Source organism: Coregonus lavaretus, assembly GCF_964263955.1.
Source record: "Coregonus lavaretus genome assembly, chromosome: 20".
In the NCBI taxonomy this organism is placed as follows: Eukaryota; Metazoa; Chordata; class Actinopteri; order Salmoniformes; family Salmonidae; genus Coregonus; species Coregonus lavaretus.
The window spans coordinates 25,819,442-25,835,406 of NC_140007.1; the positions used below are offsets into that span (position 1 = coordinate 25,819,442).

The 15,965-nt window shown below is 47.0% G+C and overlaps 1 protein-coding gene across 1 annotated transcript in view; it reads left to right on the plus strand.

The window, feature by feature from the left end:
• Window positions 1–15,965, plus strand: part of LOC311147300 (gamma-aminobutyric acid receptor subunit delta-like) — a gene marked incomplete at its 3' end in the record, with an annotated part of 34,885 nt that overhangs the window by 6,902 nt on the left and 12,018 nt on the right. The window contains exons 2-5 of the mRNA XM_084183986.1: window positions 8,963–9,078; window positions 10,721–10,788; window positions 11,343–11,563; window positions 12,115–12,197. Coding sequence (XP_084040112.1) covers window positions 8,963–9,078; window positions 10,721–10,788; window positions 11,343–11,563; window positions 12,115–12,197 — 488 coding nt within the window. The remainder of the gene's footprint in view (window positions 1–8,962; window positions 9,079–10,720; window positions 10,789–11,342; window positions 11,564–12,114; window positions 12,198–15,965) is intronic.

The window sequence follows — 15,965 nt, forward strand, 5'->3', positions numbered from 1 at the left end:
AGTTTTCCAATCATTCGTGGATGAGATCTTCAGGGACATGCAGGGGCAGGGGGTGGTCGTGTACATAGATGAAATTCTCGTGTACTCGCCTACCCGAGTCGAGCATGTGGCCCTGGTGCGCCGAGTGTTGCGGAGGCTGTTGGAGCACGACCTGTATGTCAAGGCAGAGAAGTGTCTGTTTTTCCAGGAGTCAGTCTCCTTTTTGGGGTATCAGTTGTCTGCGTCAGGGGTGAAGATGGAGGTAGACCGGGTGTCAGCCGTGCGTAATTGGCAAACGCCAACCACTGTGAAGGAGGTGCAGCAGTTTTTGGGGTTTGCGAATTACTACCGGAGGTTTATTTGGGGTTTTGGACAGGTGGCAGCTCCCATAACGTCTCTTTTGAAGGGGGGTCCGGTGCGTCTGCAGTGGTCAGCCGAGGCGGACAGGGCGTTTGGGAGGCTGAAGGACCTGTTTACCTCGGCCCCGGTGCTGGCGCATCCGGATCCCTCTTTACCATTTCAGGTAGAGGTGGATGCGTCAGAGGCCGGTATAGGGGCCGTGCTTTCGCAACGGTCCGGCGCGCCACCTAAACTCCGCCCCTGTGCTTTTTATTCCAAGAAGCTCAGTCCGGCGGAGCGAAATTATGACGTAGGGGACAGGGAGCTGTTAGCCGTGGTACAGGCCCTAAAGGTGTGGAGGCACTGGCTTGAGGGGGCTCAACACCCTTTCCTCATTTTGACGGACCACCGTAACCTGGAGTACATCCGGGCAGCGAGGAGGCTGAACCCTCGCCAAGCGAGGTGGAATATGTTTTTGACCCGGTTCACATTTAAGATCACGTACATCCCTGGGTCACAGAACGGTAAGGCAGATGCACTGTCTCGGCGGTATGACACGGAGGAGAGGTCCGTGGAGCCCACGCCCATACTGCCGGAGTCGTGTCTGGTGGCACCGGTAGTGTGGGAGGTCGATGCTGAACTCGAGCGGGCGTTACGCACCGACCCTAGTCCACCTCAATGCCCGGAGGGTCGGAAGTACGTTCCGCTCGAGGTTCGGGATCGATTGATCTATTGGGCTCACACGTCACCCTCCTCTGGACACCCTGGTATCGGCCGGACAGTGCACTGTCTTAGTGCCAAGTACTGGTGGCCCACGTTGGCGAGGGATGTGAGGGTTTATGTTTCCTCCTGCTCGGTGTGCGCCCAGTGTAAGGCGCCTAGACATCTGCCTAGGGGTAAGTTACTACCCCTGCCCGTTCCACAACGACCATGGTCTCACCTCTCGGTGGATTTCCTCACTGACCTTCCTCCTTCACAGGGGAATACTACTATACTGGTCGTTGTGGACCGGTTTTCTAAGGCCTGTCGTTTGCTCCCTATGCCGGGCCTTCCTACTGCCCTGCAAACTGCCGAAGCACTATTCACCCATGTGTTCCGGCACTACGGGGTACCCGAGGATATCGTGTCTGATCGAGGTCCCCAATTTACCTCCAGAGTCTGGAGAGCTTTTATGGAGCGGTTGGGGGTCTCGGTGAGCCTCACCTCGGGTTACCACCCGGAGAGTAATGGGCAGGTGGAACGTGTGAACCAGGATGTGGGTAGGTTTCTCAGAACATACTGCCAGGACCGGCCGGAGGAGTGGGCAAGGTACGTTCCCTGGGCCGAAATGGCCCAGAATTCCCTACGCCATTCCTCCACTAACCTAACCCCTTTCCAATGTGTGTTAGGTTACCAGCCGGTTCTGGCACCTTGGCAGCAGAGCCAGATCGAGGCTCCTGCGGTGGATGAGTGGGTGCGGCGCTCGGAGGAGACATGGAACGCTGCACACGTCCACCTGCAGCGGGCCCTCCATCGTCATAAGGCGAGCGCCGATCTCCACCGCAGTGAGGGACCGGTGTACGCACCTGGTGATCGAGTCTGGCTCTCTACCAGAAACCTGCCCCTCCGCCTGCCCTGCCGGAAACTGGGTCGGCGGTTTGTAGGGCCATTTAAAGTCCTGAGAAGATTGAACGAGGTGTGTTACAAATTACAACTGCCTGTTGAGTATAAAAGTATTAACCCCTCGTTCCATGTGTCTCTTCTCAGGCCGGTGGTAGCTGGCCCACTCCAAGAAAGTGAGATCTTGGAGACTCCTCCGCCCCCAATGGACATCGAGGGGGCACCGGCGTACTCCGTGCGGTCCATCTTGGATTCGAGACGTCGGATGGGGGGTCTCCAATATCTAGTGGAGTGGGAGGGGTACGGCCCGGAGGAACGGTGCTGGGTGCCGAGGAGAGACATTTTAGACCCGTCTCTCCTGACGGAATTCCATCGTCGTCCCCGAGGCCGGAGTCGGCGCACGTCTGGAGCCGCGCGTCAAGGGGGGGGTACTGTCACGGTTTCGGCCGAGGCTGCCTCTCTTCCTTGCTCGGGCAGGCTTCGGCGTTCGTTGTCTCCGGAATACTAGCTGCCACCGTTGCATGTTTCTATGTTCGTTTGCTTTTGTCTGATTGTTGTTACACCTGTTTTCGTTTAGTGTAATTAGTGTCCTATAAGTTCTCGTTGTGTTTGTCAATTGTTGTGTGTGATTGTTTTCTCTGTCGTGCGTTGCTGGACGTAATTATTTGTATTGCTCGGTTGAGCTGTTCTCCACTGTGTAGGAGCGTTTTGGCGCACCTGTTTAGTGCGCCCGTTTTGTTTTTCGCCTGCGTGCGGAGTTTCGCCTTCAGGCTAGTTTGTGCGTTTCCCTTGTGATTTTCACTAAAGTCTTTGGACTGTGCTTCTGCGTCCTGCGCCTGATTCCACCACCACACCCACCTACAGCAACACTGACACAGGCAAGGAGGGCGTTAATCATAGAGGCAACAAAGACACCAAAGATAAACCTGAAGGAGCTGCAAAGCTCCACAGCGGAGATTGGAGTATCTGTCCATAGGACCACTTTAAGCCGTACACTCCACAGAGCTGGGCTTTATGGAAGAGTGGCCAGAAAAAAGCCATTGCTTATAGAAAAAAATAAGCAAACATGTTTGGTGTTTGCCAAAAGGCATGTGGGAGACTCCCCAAACATATGGAAGAAGGTACTCTGCTCTGATGAGACAAAAATTGAGCTTTTTGGTCATCAAGGAAAACGCTATGCTGCGCAAACCCAATACCTCTCATCACCTCGAGAACACCATCCCCATAGTGAAGCATGGTGGTGGCAGCATCATGCTGTGGGGATGTTTTTCATCGGCAGGGAGTGTGAAACTGGTCAGAATTGAAGGAATGATGGATGGCGCTAAATACAGGGAAATTCTTGAGGGAAACCTGTTTCAGTCTTCCAGACATTTGAGACTGGGACGGAGGTTCACCTTCCAGCAGGACAATGACCCTAAGCATACTGCTAAAGCAACACTCGAGTGGTTTAAGGGGAACATTTAAATGTATTGGAATGGCCTAGTCAAAGCCCAGACCTCAATCCAATTGAGAATCTGTGGTATGAGTTAAAGATTGCTGTACACCAACGGAACCCATCCAACTTGAAGGAGCTGGAGCAGTTTTGCCTTGAAGAATGGGCAAAAATCCCAGTGGCTAGATGTGACAAGCTTATAGAGACATACCCCAAGAGACTTACAGCTGTAATTGCTGCAAAAGGTGGCTCTACAAAGTATTGACCTTGGGGGGGGGGGGGGGGGGGGTGAATAATTATGCACGCTCAAGTTTTCTGTTTTTTTGTCTTATTTCTTGTTTGTTTCACAAAAAAAATTATTTTGCATCTTCAAAGTGGTAGGCATGTTGTGTAAATCAAATGATACAAACCCCCCAAAAATCATTTTTTATTCCAGGCTGTAAGGCAACAAAATAGGAAAAATGCCATTGGGGGTGAATACTTTCGCAAGCCACTGTATTATGAGCTTTTCTCCACAGCTTATTTTGTCACCATCTTGAATATTCTGGCAGAGTAGCTCTTCTGCTAGGTTAAAAGGACAAAAGTTTAGCTAAGTTACCTTGTTTCCTTCTCCGGTATGCATTTCACATGCTTTTCACTGTATCCAAGTGTCATTTACCCTGCTCTGAGAGAAATCACCAAAACATTTGACAGTATTTCTCCTCAGTCAGTTTATTACTATTTGAAAATAGCTTTACACTTTTACTTAATCCATCCTCCTTTTCTATCGTTCCTTTCACTGGCCTACTAAACTATTAATTGTGTTGCTACTTGACGTTGTGTTTTGACATGTAAAAAAAGTAAATAAGCCAGAATCGGACTGGCACAATATCTCACTACCTTTGGTGTGAGTTACAGCTGTTAATAAATCTGGATCCAGGTGACATGCGCCATAGCCTTGAGGGTGATAATCCTTAGAAGTAAGCCACTTACTGGATAAATCCTCTTCAGTCTAAGGAGGGCAGATTTTGAAATAGCAGACAATTTTCACTGCAACGTGACCTCACATTTATTTTGGAGACATTTTTGTTGTTTCAAAATATTACGATTTATGATTTAGTTTTCATATAATGTGTGTCCTGTAGAGCAGTTTATTTTACCCACATGAGGCCTACTATGGGTTTAGTAACAAAGCTAGCCTAGGCCTTTTAGAAAATATCTGCATTTAAAGGAAAACAAATGGTTGTTGCAGTACTATTGGAAGTAGAGATGCGAAGTTGAAAGCTGTTCAAATAAAAAGATCACAAATATTACAATGTAAGGTTGCATTTATTCTTGTTGGCTTAGTGGGGTAGCAGTGGCATAGTCAGTGACCATTTGCCTTCTCTTGGCAGTCTCTTGTGCCCTACTGGAAGACATGGGTGGCCCCATAGGCTAGATGCCTTTAGTATGTCCTTAATGCATGCTCCATATGTGCATATCAGGCAGATGCTATTGCTGAGGGGTCCAGATATGCTCTAGCCAAATGACTGCGGGACCAGCAGTGGAACAAAGCACAGTTACACTACATTGGGTTTGTGGTGGAAAGGCCACAGTGTGCAGAGAGAGCTTTTACGTTAGAGAGGCTGTAGGGAATTAATTAGGCTAATCAAGGTTGGGAATGACAGATCTTGTATGTGCCATATCTGTGCAATGCCACCATTTCATTCTCTACTGATTGGCATTTAAAAGGCTGCAGATTTAATTAGCTAGCATTATGTGCTGTCACAATCAGGATTTACAACATTAACAATATAGGCCAACGCAAGGATGACTACTGCTAGTGCGGATCTCTTCTCTGTTCTCAGGTACAAATTGATGTCATTATATGAAGCTAATTACACTTGTTAGAGCTGGGGCTACATTACAAGGCTTTTTTAAATGTATTTTATCTGTGGGAAGAAAGGCTGCTCATTTTGTGTTTAATCTCCTTCACCTCAGCTCTCAGTGAATGTGTCTGAAATGGCTCCCTGTTCCCTTTATAGTGCGCAGACCATGTCAAAAAGTAGTGTAATATATAGGTGCCATTTTGGACATACCCAGTGTGTTAGCTCGTAAACAGATGGTTAGCGAAACAGGGCCTCTGGAGATCCTGTTAATGAACCGAAATAAAAGACTAAGAGGAACAACATCAGCGGAAATTTGACTTTGAACTGTTATAACAAAGATTGGAGGAGTGAGAGCAGGCCTAGCATGTTTACAGAAACACCCTCGAGATCAATTAAATGCTCTGCCTCATTAGCATTTTATGACATCACATTTCCTTTACTGTGGTCATAATGTGTATCCTGTTGTGTGGTGCTATACAATGCACTGGAGTTACTATAGGTAGACCAACAACAGCAAGTCAGTATGTAGCTATTAGCCACTACCGCTTTAAACAGGTCCCATCTCTTTATCAGTTAGGTTATTAAGTTAGAACACCTAGTTGCCGAAGAGGGAGGCCACAAATGGAGGCACCTCTGGGATATTCCAATATCTATAGCATACCAGTTGGAAATATACAGTTGAAGTCGGAAGTTTACATACACCTTAGCCAAATACATTTAAACTCAGTTTTTCACAATTCCTAACATTTAATCCTAGTAAACATTGCCTGTTTTAGGTCAGTTAGGATCACCACTTTATCTTAAGAATGTGAAATGTCAGAATAATAGTAGAGAGAATGATTTCTTTCAGCTTTTATTCCTTTCATCACATTCCCAGTGGGTCAGAAGTTTACATACACTCAATTAGTATTTGGTAGCATTGCCTTTAAATTGTTTAACTTGGGTCAAACGTTTCGGGTAGCCTTCCACAAGCTTCCCACAATAAGTTGGGTGAATTTTGGCCTATTCCTCCTGACAGAGCTGGTGTAACTGAGTCAGGTTTGTAGGTCTCCTTGCTCGCACACGCTTTTCAGTTCTGCCCACACATTTTCTATAGGATTGAGGTCAGGGCTTTGTGATGGCTACTCCAATACCTTGACTTTGTTGTCCTTAAGCCATTTTGCCACAACTTTGGAAGTATGCTTGGGGTCATTGTCCATTTGGAAGACCCATTTGCGACCAAGCTTTAACTTCCTGACTGATGTCTTGAGATGTTGCTTCAATACAGTGAGTGAAAAAAGTATTTGATCCCCTGCTGATTTTGTACATTTGCCCACTGACAAAGAAATGATCAGTCTATAATTTTAATGGTAGGTTTATTTGAACAGTGAGAGACAGAATAACAACAAAAAAATCCAGAAAAACGGATGTCAAAAATGTTATGAATTGATTTGCATTTTAATGAGGGAAATAAGTATTTGACCCCTCTGCAAAACATGACTTAGTACTGGGTGGCAAAGCCCTTGTTGGCAATCACAGAGATCAGATGTTTCTTGTAGTTGGCCACCAGGTTTGCACACATCTCAGGAGGGATTTTGTCCCACTCCTCTTTGCAGATCTTCTCCAAGTCATTAAGGTTTCGAGGCTGATGTTTGGCAACTCGAACCTTCAGCTCCCTCCACAGATTTTCTATGGGATTAAGGTCTGGAGACTGGCTAGGCCACTCCAGGACCTTAATGTGCTTCTTCTTGAGCCAGTCCTTTGTTGCCTTGGCCGTGTGTTTTGAGTCATTGTCATGCTGGAATACCCATCCACAACCCATTTTCAATGCCCTGGCTGAGGGAAGGAGGTTCTCACCCAAGATTTGACGGTACATGGCCCCGTCCATCGTCCCTTTGATACGGTGAAATTGTCCTGTCCCCTTAGCAGAAAAACACCCCCAAAGCATAATGTTTCCACCTCCATGTTTGACGGTGGGGATGGTGTTCTTGGGGTCATAGGCAGCATTCCTCCTCCTCCAAACACGGCGAGTTGAGTTGATGCCAAAGAGCTCAATTTTGGTCTCATCTGACCACAACACTTTCACCCAGTTCTCCTCTGAATCATTCAGATGTTCATTGGCAAACTTCAGACGGCCATGTATATGTGCTTTCTTGAGCAGGGGGACCTTGCGGGCGCTGCAGGATTTCAGCCCTTCACGGCGTAGTGTGTTACCAATTGTTTTCTTGGTGACTATGGTCCCAGCTGCCTTGAGATCATTGACAAGATCCTCCCGTGTAGTTCTGGGCTGATTCCTCACCGTTCTCATGATCATTGCAACTCCACGAGGTGAGAACTTGCATGGAGCCCCAGGCCGAGGGAGATTGACAGTTATTTTGTGTTTCTTCCAGTTGCGAATAATCGCACCAACTGTTGTCACCTTCTCACCAAGCTGCTTGGCGATGGTATTGTAGTCCATTCCAGCCTTGTGTAGGTCTCCATCTTGTCCCTGACATCCTTGGAGAGCTCTTTGGTCTTGGCCATGGTGGAGAGTTTGGAATCTGATTGATTGATTGCTTCTGTGGACAGATGTATTTTATACAGGTAACAAGCTGAGATTAGGAGCACTCCCTTTAAGAGTGTGCTCCTAATCTCAGCTCGTTACCTGTATAAAAGACACCTGGGATCCAGAAATCTTTCTGATTGAGAGGGGGTCAAATACTTATTTCCCTCATTAAAATGCAAATCAATTTATAACATTTTGGACATGCGTTTTTCTGGATTTTTTTGTTGTTATTCTGTCTCTCACTGTTCAAATAAACCTACCGTTAAAATTATAGACTGATCATTTCTTTGTCAGTGGGCAAACGTACAAAATCAGCAGGGGATCAAATACTTTTTTCCCACACTGTATGTACTACCTTGGAAAATATTGCGTTGAGAGATCTTGGTGCCACAGGAGTAGCAAAATTCAAACTGGCTCAAATTAAGATCCTACATCTGTAGGGTTTCTCGCAGCTTCGGTGCTTGAACCCCTAATGAAGAAACGTATTGGATATGCACTCTAAAGAAGTCCTTAATGTGGTATGTTAGTGTGGATATTGGAACTTAGACAGGCTGTTTGCCTTTTTTTAAACATCTCATGCCACTGAATACACAATTTGATCAGTCAGAGTGAGATTGTCTTGGCCCCGTGTCTCATTAGTCCATCAGTCCCAACAGTCCACACAGTGAGCCATCTTAGTAGAGAACACTGCCTCCTGGTGGTTCGTTTATATGTGCACTTTGTCTAGTCAGTAAGCAGCACATAGAATATCAGGGTAAGAGTAGGAGTGCTGATCTAGGATCCGTTTAGCCTTTTATATCATAATGAATAAGATAACATACATTACATAGATAGGACCTGATCCTAGATCTGCACTCCTGCTCTGAGACGCCTTATGAGTACGGCTCCAAAATGCAAGGGTTTATATGAATCTCTCGAGTGAGATAGCTTTGTCCATTATTCTAAAATCCATACTGGATAATAGGCACTGTGTAAAAATGTTTGCTTTTTTCTACAGTAATTCACATCTCTGACCAGGTCTTCTATGGTTACATGTAAATAAACACATTGTTTTTATTTCCATATCACCAAGGATTTAAAAAATTGCATGTCCACCAATCTTGATCGCAAAGCTATGTTCAACATGAAAATGCAACTTTATCCTGTTTACTACTATCTTTGCCTCTCTAGCTTTCTTCCTTCTGGGCCTCTCCAGTGCTGTGGACACAGAGAACTCAAGTGTGGTGTGTTTGTTCCCTATAGGGCCGAGCTGAGTGACATTGGGGACTATGTAGGTTCAGACATACAAATATCCTGGTTGCCTAATCTGGATGAGTTAATGAAGGGCTATGCACGAAATTTTCGCCCTGGGATAGGAGGTGAGTATGAGATCTACTGCTTGTGGCATTGGATTGCATTTCACCCCCTCACATTTACAGCCATTCTTAGCATAGCAGGAACCGGGTATAAGTGTTTTGAAAATCAGACTCATGATTTTAGACTCTTCTCAAATTCATCATGCTATATTAATCTTGTTAGATTCCACTGTCCCCAAGAAAGTGCTTTAAGTTATTTTTAAATTCTAGTTTAAAGACATATTTACCCATATGTAAATAAGAGCTTTGAATCTATGAAAAGCTTTTGTGTTTGAACGTGATGCAAAAGATCACAACCAAAAGCAATTAAGCATTGGAATGAGTTTGCGGAAGAGATTGAAATGATGCTTTGGAAATGAAAGACGTGCGTAATATTGCTAAATAAAAGAAAGGAGCATTGCTGGAGAATGCCTTTGCTAAGAATGCTTGCCAAATGTGAAATATCCAATGTCCACAGCGTTAGATTTCTCAACCTCACAGCTTAACTCAGCTCAGCAGAGGTGAAAAAGCATTGTCGATATAAGAACCACCACCACCACCATGCCAGGCCTTGTGAACCAGCAACAAGGCTACTGCAGCCAACAGCAAACACGTTTACATACCTATAGTGCAACATTATGCTCAATAATTATGTAGTCCCTCATTACTTCCCCTTATAGAAATAAGAGAAGATAAGGTTAAATCTCCATCAGATATCATCTAAGTGGTAAGACAGCTACCGTAAAGCCAAACTGATGGGCTATCTAAGGCCATTGAAGAATCATACACATCAGTTGGTGGGGCCCCGTGTAGCTCAGTTGATAGAGCATGGCGCTTGCAACGCCAGGGTTGTGGGTTCGTTTCCCACGGAGGGCCAGTATGAAAATGTATGCACTCACTAACTGTAAGTCGCTCTGGATAAGAGCGTCTGCTAAATGACTAAAATGTAAAATGTAAATGTCTTACTCTGTCTATTCAACTCACATCCCTTCACCATTTCAAATTTGAAGGAAAGTGGTGCTACGATAGGCATCTAGAATCTATACAAATAAGTTGAACACTGAGCCTATCACTAAGGGCCACTTGTCAAAATGAGCTCGGTTTTAGTGACAGGCTGAGGGATTATGGATTGCAGTTAGTTGTAACATCCTCCAACGTAAGTTTCATTGACTTTAACTGTCCTCCCACTTGTCAGTGCTGATGACTGCTCTCTCTATGGTGGGTAGGATAATGGCTATATAATACAATTTGACGTAAATGGTTATGGGATGAGTACTGAATGGCAGAGAATGGTAATATATGATTCCTTAATGTTCAGAATAAATATCCTTTCAGTTCCGCTTCGGTGATCCTGATCTCCCTCCCTCTAGATTTCCTTCAAGTATCCACGATCTCAGCAGCACAAATTATGCTAATCATCGAGCAAACTACAACAGCATGCTAGCTATGTATGCGCTTCTAAACACACCACTGCACAAGCTCATGAGACCCCCAATGTCATATTTATGAATGTACATAGTACCATGTCACTTCACTTAGAGCAATGTTAAGTCGGGAAGTGGCTCTTGATCCATATCTAGGGATGTCCTTGAGAAGGAGGGAAGGGATGGATGGAGGGAGAGAGGGAAGGAGGGATTGTTTTCTTTTCTCATTTATTTTCCCACAGGCCCACCCGTGAATGTTGCCATGGCTATTGAAGTAGCCAGTATTGACCACATCTCTGAAGCCAACATGGTAATGTATACATTCACCTGCAGGCCTTTGTACATAATGGTTGCCATATTTCACTGCTATTGTACTGTTCCAGTAAAATTCAATGTGAAAACTATCACTTATGCGTCATCCACATCAGCCAATAGGGATTCTAAAAAGTTAATGATACCATGCCTTTTTCAGTAAGAGCATGCATGGCCCTGTTCCAATTGTTATGAAATGCATCCTTCCTTCCTCCCTTGATGTATTCAACAGATCCAACCAGGTTGGATTGGTGAAAAACAATAGTATTGTAACCTATATTTATTTTATCTAATACCGTTCAGATCAGTAAGTCACAACGTGATCCACCACTCTCTCACACCAGTGTTGGAAATGCCCTGGGCTCAGCTTTGTGCCTGTGTGTGTGTGTGTGTGTGTGTGTGTGTGTGTGTGTGTGTGTGTGTCTGTCTGTCTGTGTCTGTGTGTGCATTTGCCTGTGCGTATGCGTATGCTTATGCTTGTTCTTGTGTTACCATGTGTTACCGTATGTTACTGTGTGTTACCGTGTGTTACCGTGTGTGACCGCTTGGCAGGAGTACACCATGACCATTTTCCTGCGGCAGAGCTGGCGGGACGACCGCCTGTCCTACAACCACACCAACAAGACCCTGGGGCTGGACAGCCGCTTCGTGGATAAACTCTGGCTGCCCGACACCTTCATTGTCAACGCCAAGTCCGCCTGGTTCCACGACGTCACTGTGGAGAACAAGCTGATTCGCCTGCAGCCCGATGGGGTCATCCTTTACAGCAGCCGGTGAGAAGGGCAGAGGGAGGAGGGGGGAGAGGACTAGGAGGAGGGGGGAGAAGAGTAGGGGGTAGGGGGGAGAGGGGCTAAGGGGGAGAGGGGGAGCAGGGGGAGAAGAGTAGGGTGTAGGGCGGAGAGGAGTAGGGGGTAGGGGGGAGGAGGGGGAGAGGAGTAGAGGGTAGGGCGGAGAGGAGTAGGGGGGAGAGGGTGGAGGAGGGGGATGATGGAGAGGGGAAGGGGGAGAGGGTTAAGAGAGATAAAAGGAGGGAGAGAGGGGGTGAAGATAATGTGTGAGGGGTAGGAGCATAGATCGAGTAGGAGAGAAGGAGGAGGAGAAGGATGAAAGGGGTAGGAGAGATGGAAGGCATGGGGAGGAGGGAGAGAAGAAAATGGCGTGATGGTTGGAGAGGCCCCTTAACGACTTGCTGTGGCCTGAAGTTAAGGCTATATAATGCCTAATGATAATGTCAAAGTGAAAATGACGTTTAACCTACTGTTACGTGTCAAGTTACCATTGTGGTTGACGTGGGTGTTTACTAAATTACTTGTTCTCCTCTCAGGATCACCTCGACTGTGGCGTGTGACATGGATCTGACCAAGTACCCCATGGATGAGCAGGAGTGTATGCTGGACTTAGAAAGCTGTGAGTGGATTTATACATTACACGGCCAAAAGTATGTGGACATCCCTTCAAATTAGAGGATTCGGTTCTTTCAGCCACACCCACTGCTGATAGGTACAGTTGAAGTCGGAAGTTTACATACACTTAGGTTGGAGTCATTAAAACTTGTTTTTCAACCATTCCACAAATTTCTGGTTAACAAACTATAGTTTTGGCAAGTCGGTTAGGACTTCTACTTTGTGCATGACACAAGTAATTTTTCCAACAATTGTTTACAGACAGATTATTTCACTTATAATTCACTGTATCACAATTCCAGTGGGTCAGAAGTTTACATACACTAAGTTGACTGTGCCTTTAAACAGCTTGGAAAATTCCAGAAAAAGATGTCATGGCTTTAGAAGCTTCTGATAGGCTAATTGACATCATTTCAGTCAATTGGAGGTGTACCTGTGGATGTATTTCAAGGCCTACCTTCAAACTCAGTGCCTCTTTGCTTGACATCATTGGAAAATCCAAAGAAATCAGCCAAGACCTCAGAAAAAAAAATTGTAGACCTCCACAAGTCTGGTTCATCCTTGGGAGCAATTTCCAAATGCCTGAAGGTACCACATTCATCTGTACAAACAATAGTACGCAAGTATAAACACCATGGGACCATGCAGCCGTCATACCGTTCAGGAAGGAGACCCGTTCTGTCTCCTAGAGATTAACGTACTTTGGTGCGAAAAGTGCAAATCAATCCCAGAACAACAGCAAAGGACCTTGTGAAGATGCTGGAGGAAACAGGTACAAAAGTATCTATGTCCACAGTAAAACAAGTCCTATATCAACATAACCTGAAAGGCCGCTCAGCAAGGAAGAAGCCACTGTCCAAAACCGGCATAAAAAAGCCAGACTACGGTTTGCAACTCCACATGGGGACAAATATCGTACTTTTTGGAGAAATGTCCTCTGGTCTGATGAAACAAAAATAGAACTGTTTGGCCATAATGACCATCGTTATGTTTGAAGGAAAAAGGGGAACGCTTGCAAGCCGAAGAACACCATCCCAACCGTGAAGCACGGGGGTGGCAGCATCATGCTGTGGGGGTGCTTTGCTGCAGGAGGGACTGGTGCACTTCACAAAATAAATGGCATCATGAGGAAGGAAAAGTATGTGGATATATTGAAGCAACATCTCAAGACATCAGTCAGGAAGTTAAAGCTTAGTCGCAAATGGGTCTTCTAAATGGACAATGACGCCAAGCATACTTCCAAAGTTGTGGCAAAATGGCTTAAGGACAACAAAGTCAAGGTATAGAAAACGTGTGGGCAGAACTGAAAAAGTGTGTGCGAGCAAGGAGGCCTACAAACCTGACTCAGTTACACCAGCTCTGTCAGGAGGAATGGGCCGAAATTCACCCAACTTATTGTGGGAAGCTTGTGGAAGGCTACCCAAAACGTTGTACCCAAGTTAAACAATTTAAAAGCAATGCTACCAAATACTAATTGAGTGTATGTAAACTTCTGACCCACTGGGAATGTGATGAAAGAAATAAAAGCTGAAAGAAATAATTCTCTCTACTATTAGTCTGACATTTCACATTCTTAAAATAAAGTGGTGATCCTAACTGACCTAAGACAGGGAATTTTTACTAGGATTAAATGTCAGGAATTGTGAAAAACTGAGTTTAAATGTATTTGGCTAAGGTGTACGTAAACTTCCTGTCACGAATTCCGCCGAGACTGCTCCTCCTCCTTGTTCGGGCAGGCTTCGGCGTTCGTCGTCCCCGGAGTACTAGCTGCTACCGCTTGATGTTCTCTATGTTTGTTTGGTTTTGTCTTGTTGGTGCACCTGTTTCGTATTATGTATTGATTAGGTCACCTATAAGTTTCCTTTGGTTTTGTTTGCAGTTGTGTGTTGTTGTCCGCCTGTCCGCTGGTGAATGTTATTTGTTTTCTAGTTGTTAGTGTTTTACGCACTGTTTGCGTAATCGCTCGCCTCCTGTGTTTTGAGGCCCGTTATTTTGTATTTGTCTTTGTGAGAATTAAAGTTGTTTTCGTCTAAGCTTCTGTGTCCTGCGCCTGACTCCAACACCGCATCCACATCAGCTTCTGACAGAACAACACACCATACTATGGAGTCAGCAGGAGCAGCGGCGGCGACCGAGTCGCTGGAGGATCGGGTCAGCTGCCAGGACGCCATGATCCAGCAACTCGGCTCCGCCATGCAGGAGGTGATGAACACCCTGCGCCGATGGGAAAGGGGAGGCGTGCCCACACCTCCTCCTACATTACCACCACCATCGGCCAGCCCCACCAGACCAGCTCCGGAATCCAGTGGAATTCGGCTCTCGCTCCCGAGGGCGTATGATGGCACCGCAGCCGGGTGTCAGGGGTTCCTCCTTCAGGTGGAACTCTACCTGGCCACCATACACCCGGCGCCCTCGGGATACGAGAGCGTTTCCGCCCTCATCTCCTGTCTCTCCGGCAAGGCGTTGGAGTGGGCCAACGCCGAATGGAGGGGAATAGACGCCGCCACCATCAGCTACGCGGAGTTCTCCCGCCGCTTCAGGGCTGTTTTCGATCACCCTCCTGAGGGTAAAGCGGCGGGGGAGCGTCTGTTCCACCTCCGACAGGGGAAGAGGAGCGCACAGGAGTTCGCCCTGGATTTCCGGACTCTAGCGGCGGATGCGGGGTGGAATGAGAGGGCCCTCATCGACCACTATCGGTGTAGCCTGCGTGAGGACGTTCGTCGAGAGCTGGCCTGCAGGGACACCAATCTGTCCTTCGACCAGCTAGTGGACATGTCCATCCGTCTGGATACCCTGCTGGCCACCCGCGGACGTCCCGAGTTGGGGCCGTCCATTCCATCCCCCAGCACCTCCGAGCCGAGCCCTATGGAGCTCGGGGGTGCTGGCGCTAGAGAGAGAAGGAGAGAGAACCCGAGGGGGGCCGTCCCCTGCACCAGCTGTGGCCGTGGAGGACACACTGCGGCTAGGTGCTGGGGAGGGTCTCCAGGGAATCGGGGCAACAGGTCGCGCACTGGGGAGTCATTTCAGGTGAGTAGGCGCCCCACTCACCCAGAGCTCTCTGTTGTTCACTTGTGTATACCTGTGGTATTTCCTCAGGTTGCATCTCATTCCCAGCATAAGGCGCTTGTCGATTCAGGCGCAGCTGGGAATTTTATTGATCGGAAATTTTGTTCTAAGTTAGGGATTCCCCTCCTGCCCGTTGATGCACCCTTTCCTGTCCATGCCCTAGATAGCCGCCCGTTGGGATCTGAGTTGATTAGGGAGGTCACAGCGCCACTAAAGATGAAGACGCAGGGGGGTCATGAGGAGATTATTCAGTTGTACCTAATTGACTCTCCTGCGTATCCCGTGGTGCTGGGGCTTCCTTGGTTAATCACCCATGACCCCACTATTTCGTGGCAACAGAGGGCTCTCAAGGAATGGTCTGGCCAGTGTGTTGGGCGATGTTTAGGTGTTTCCGTTGGGGCGACCACGGTGGAGAGTCCGAACCAAGTGCCCGCAATGCACATTCCCCCTGAGTATGAGGATTTGGCACTCGTGTTCAGCAAGACGAGGGCGACGCGATTGCCACCTCATAGATAGGGAGATTGTGCAATAAACCTCCAGACAGGTGCGGCACTCCCGCAGAGCCATGTGTATCCTCTGTCTCAAGAGGAGACGGCGGCTATGGAGACATACATAGCTGAGTCCCTGAGACAAGGATACATACGGCCCTCCACTTCTCCTGCGTCCTCGAGTTTCTTTTTTGTGAAGAAGAAGGATGGAGGGTTGC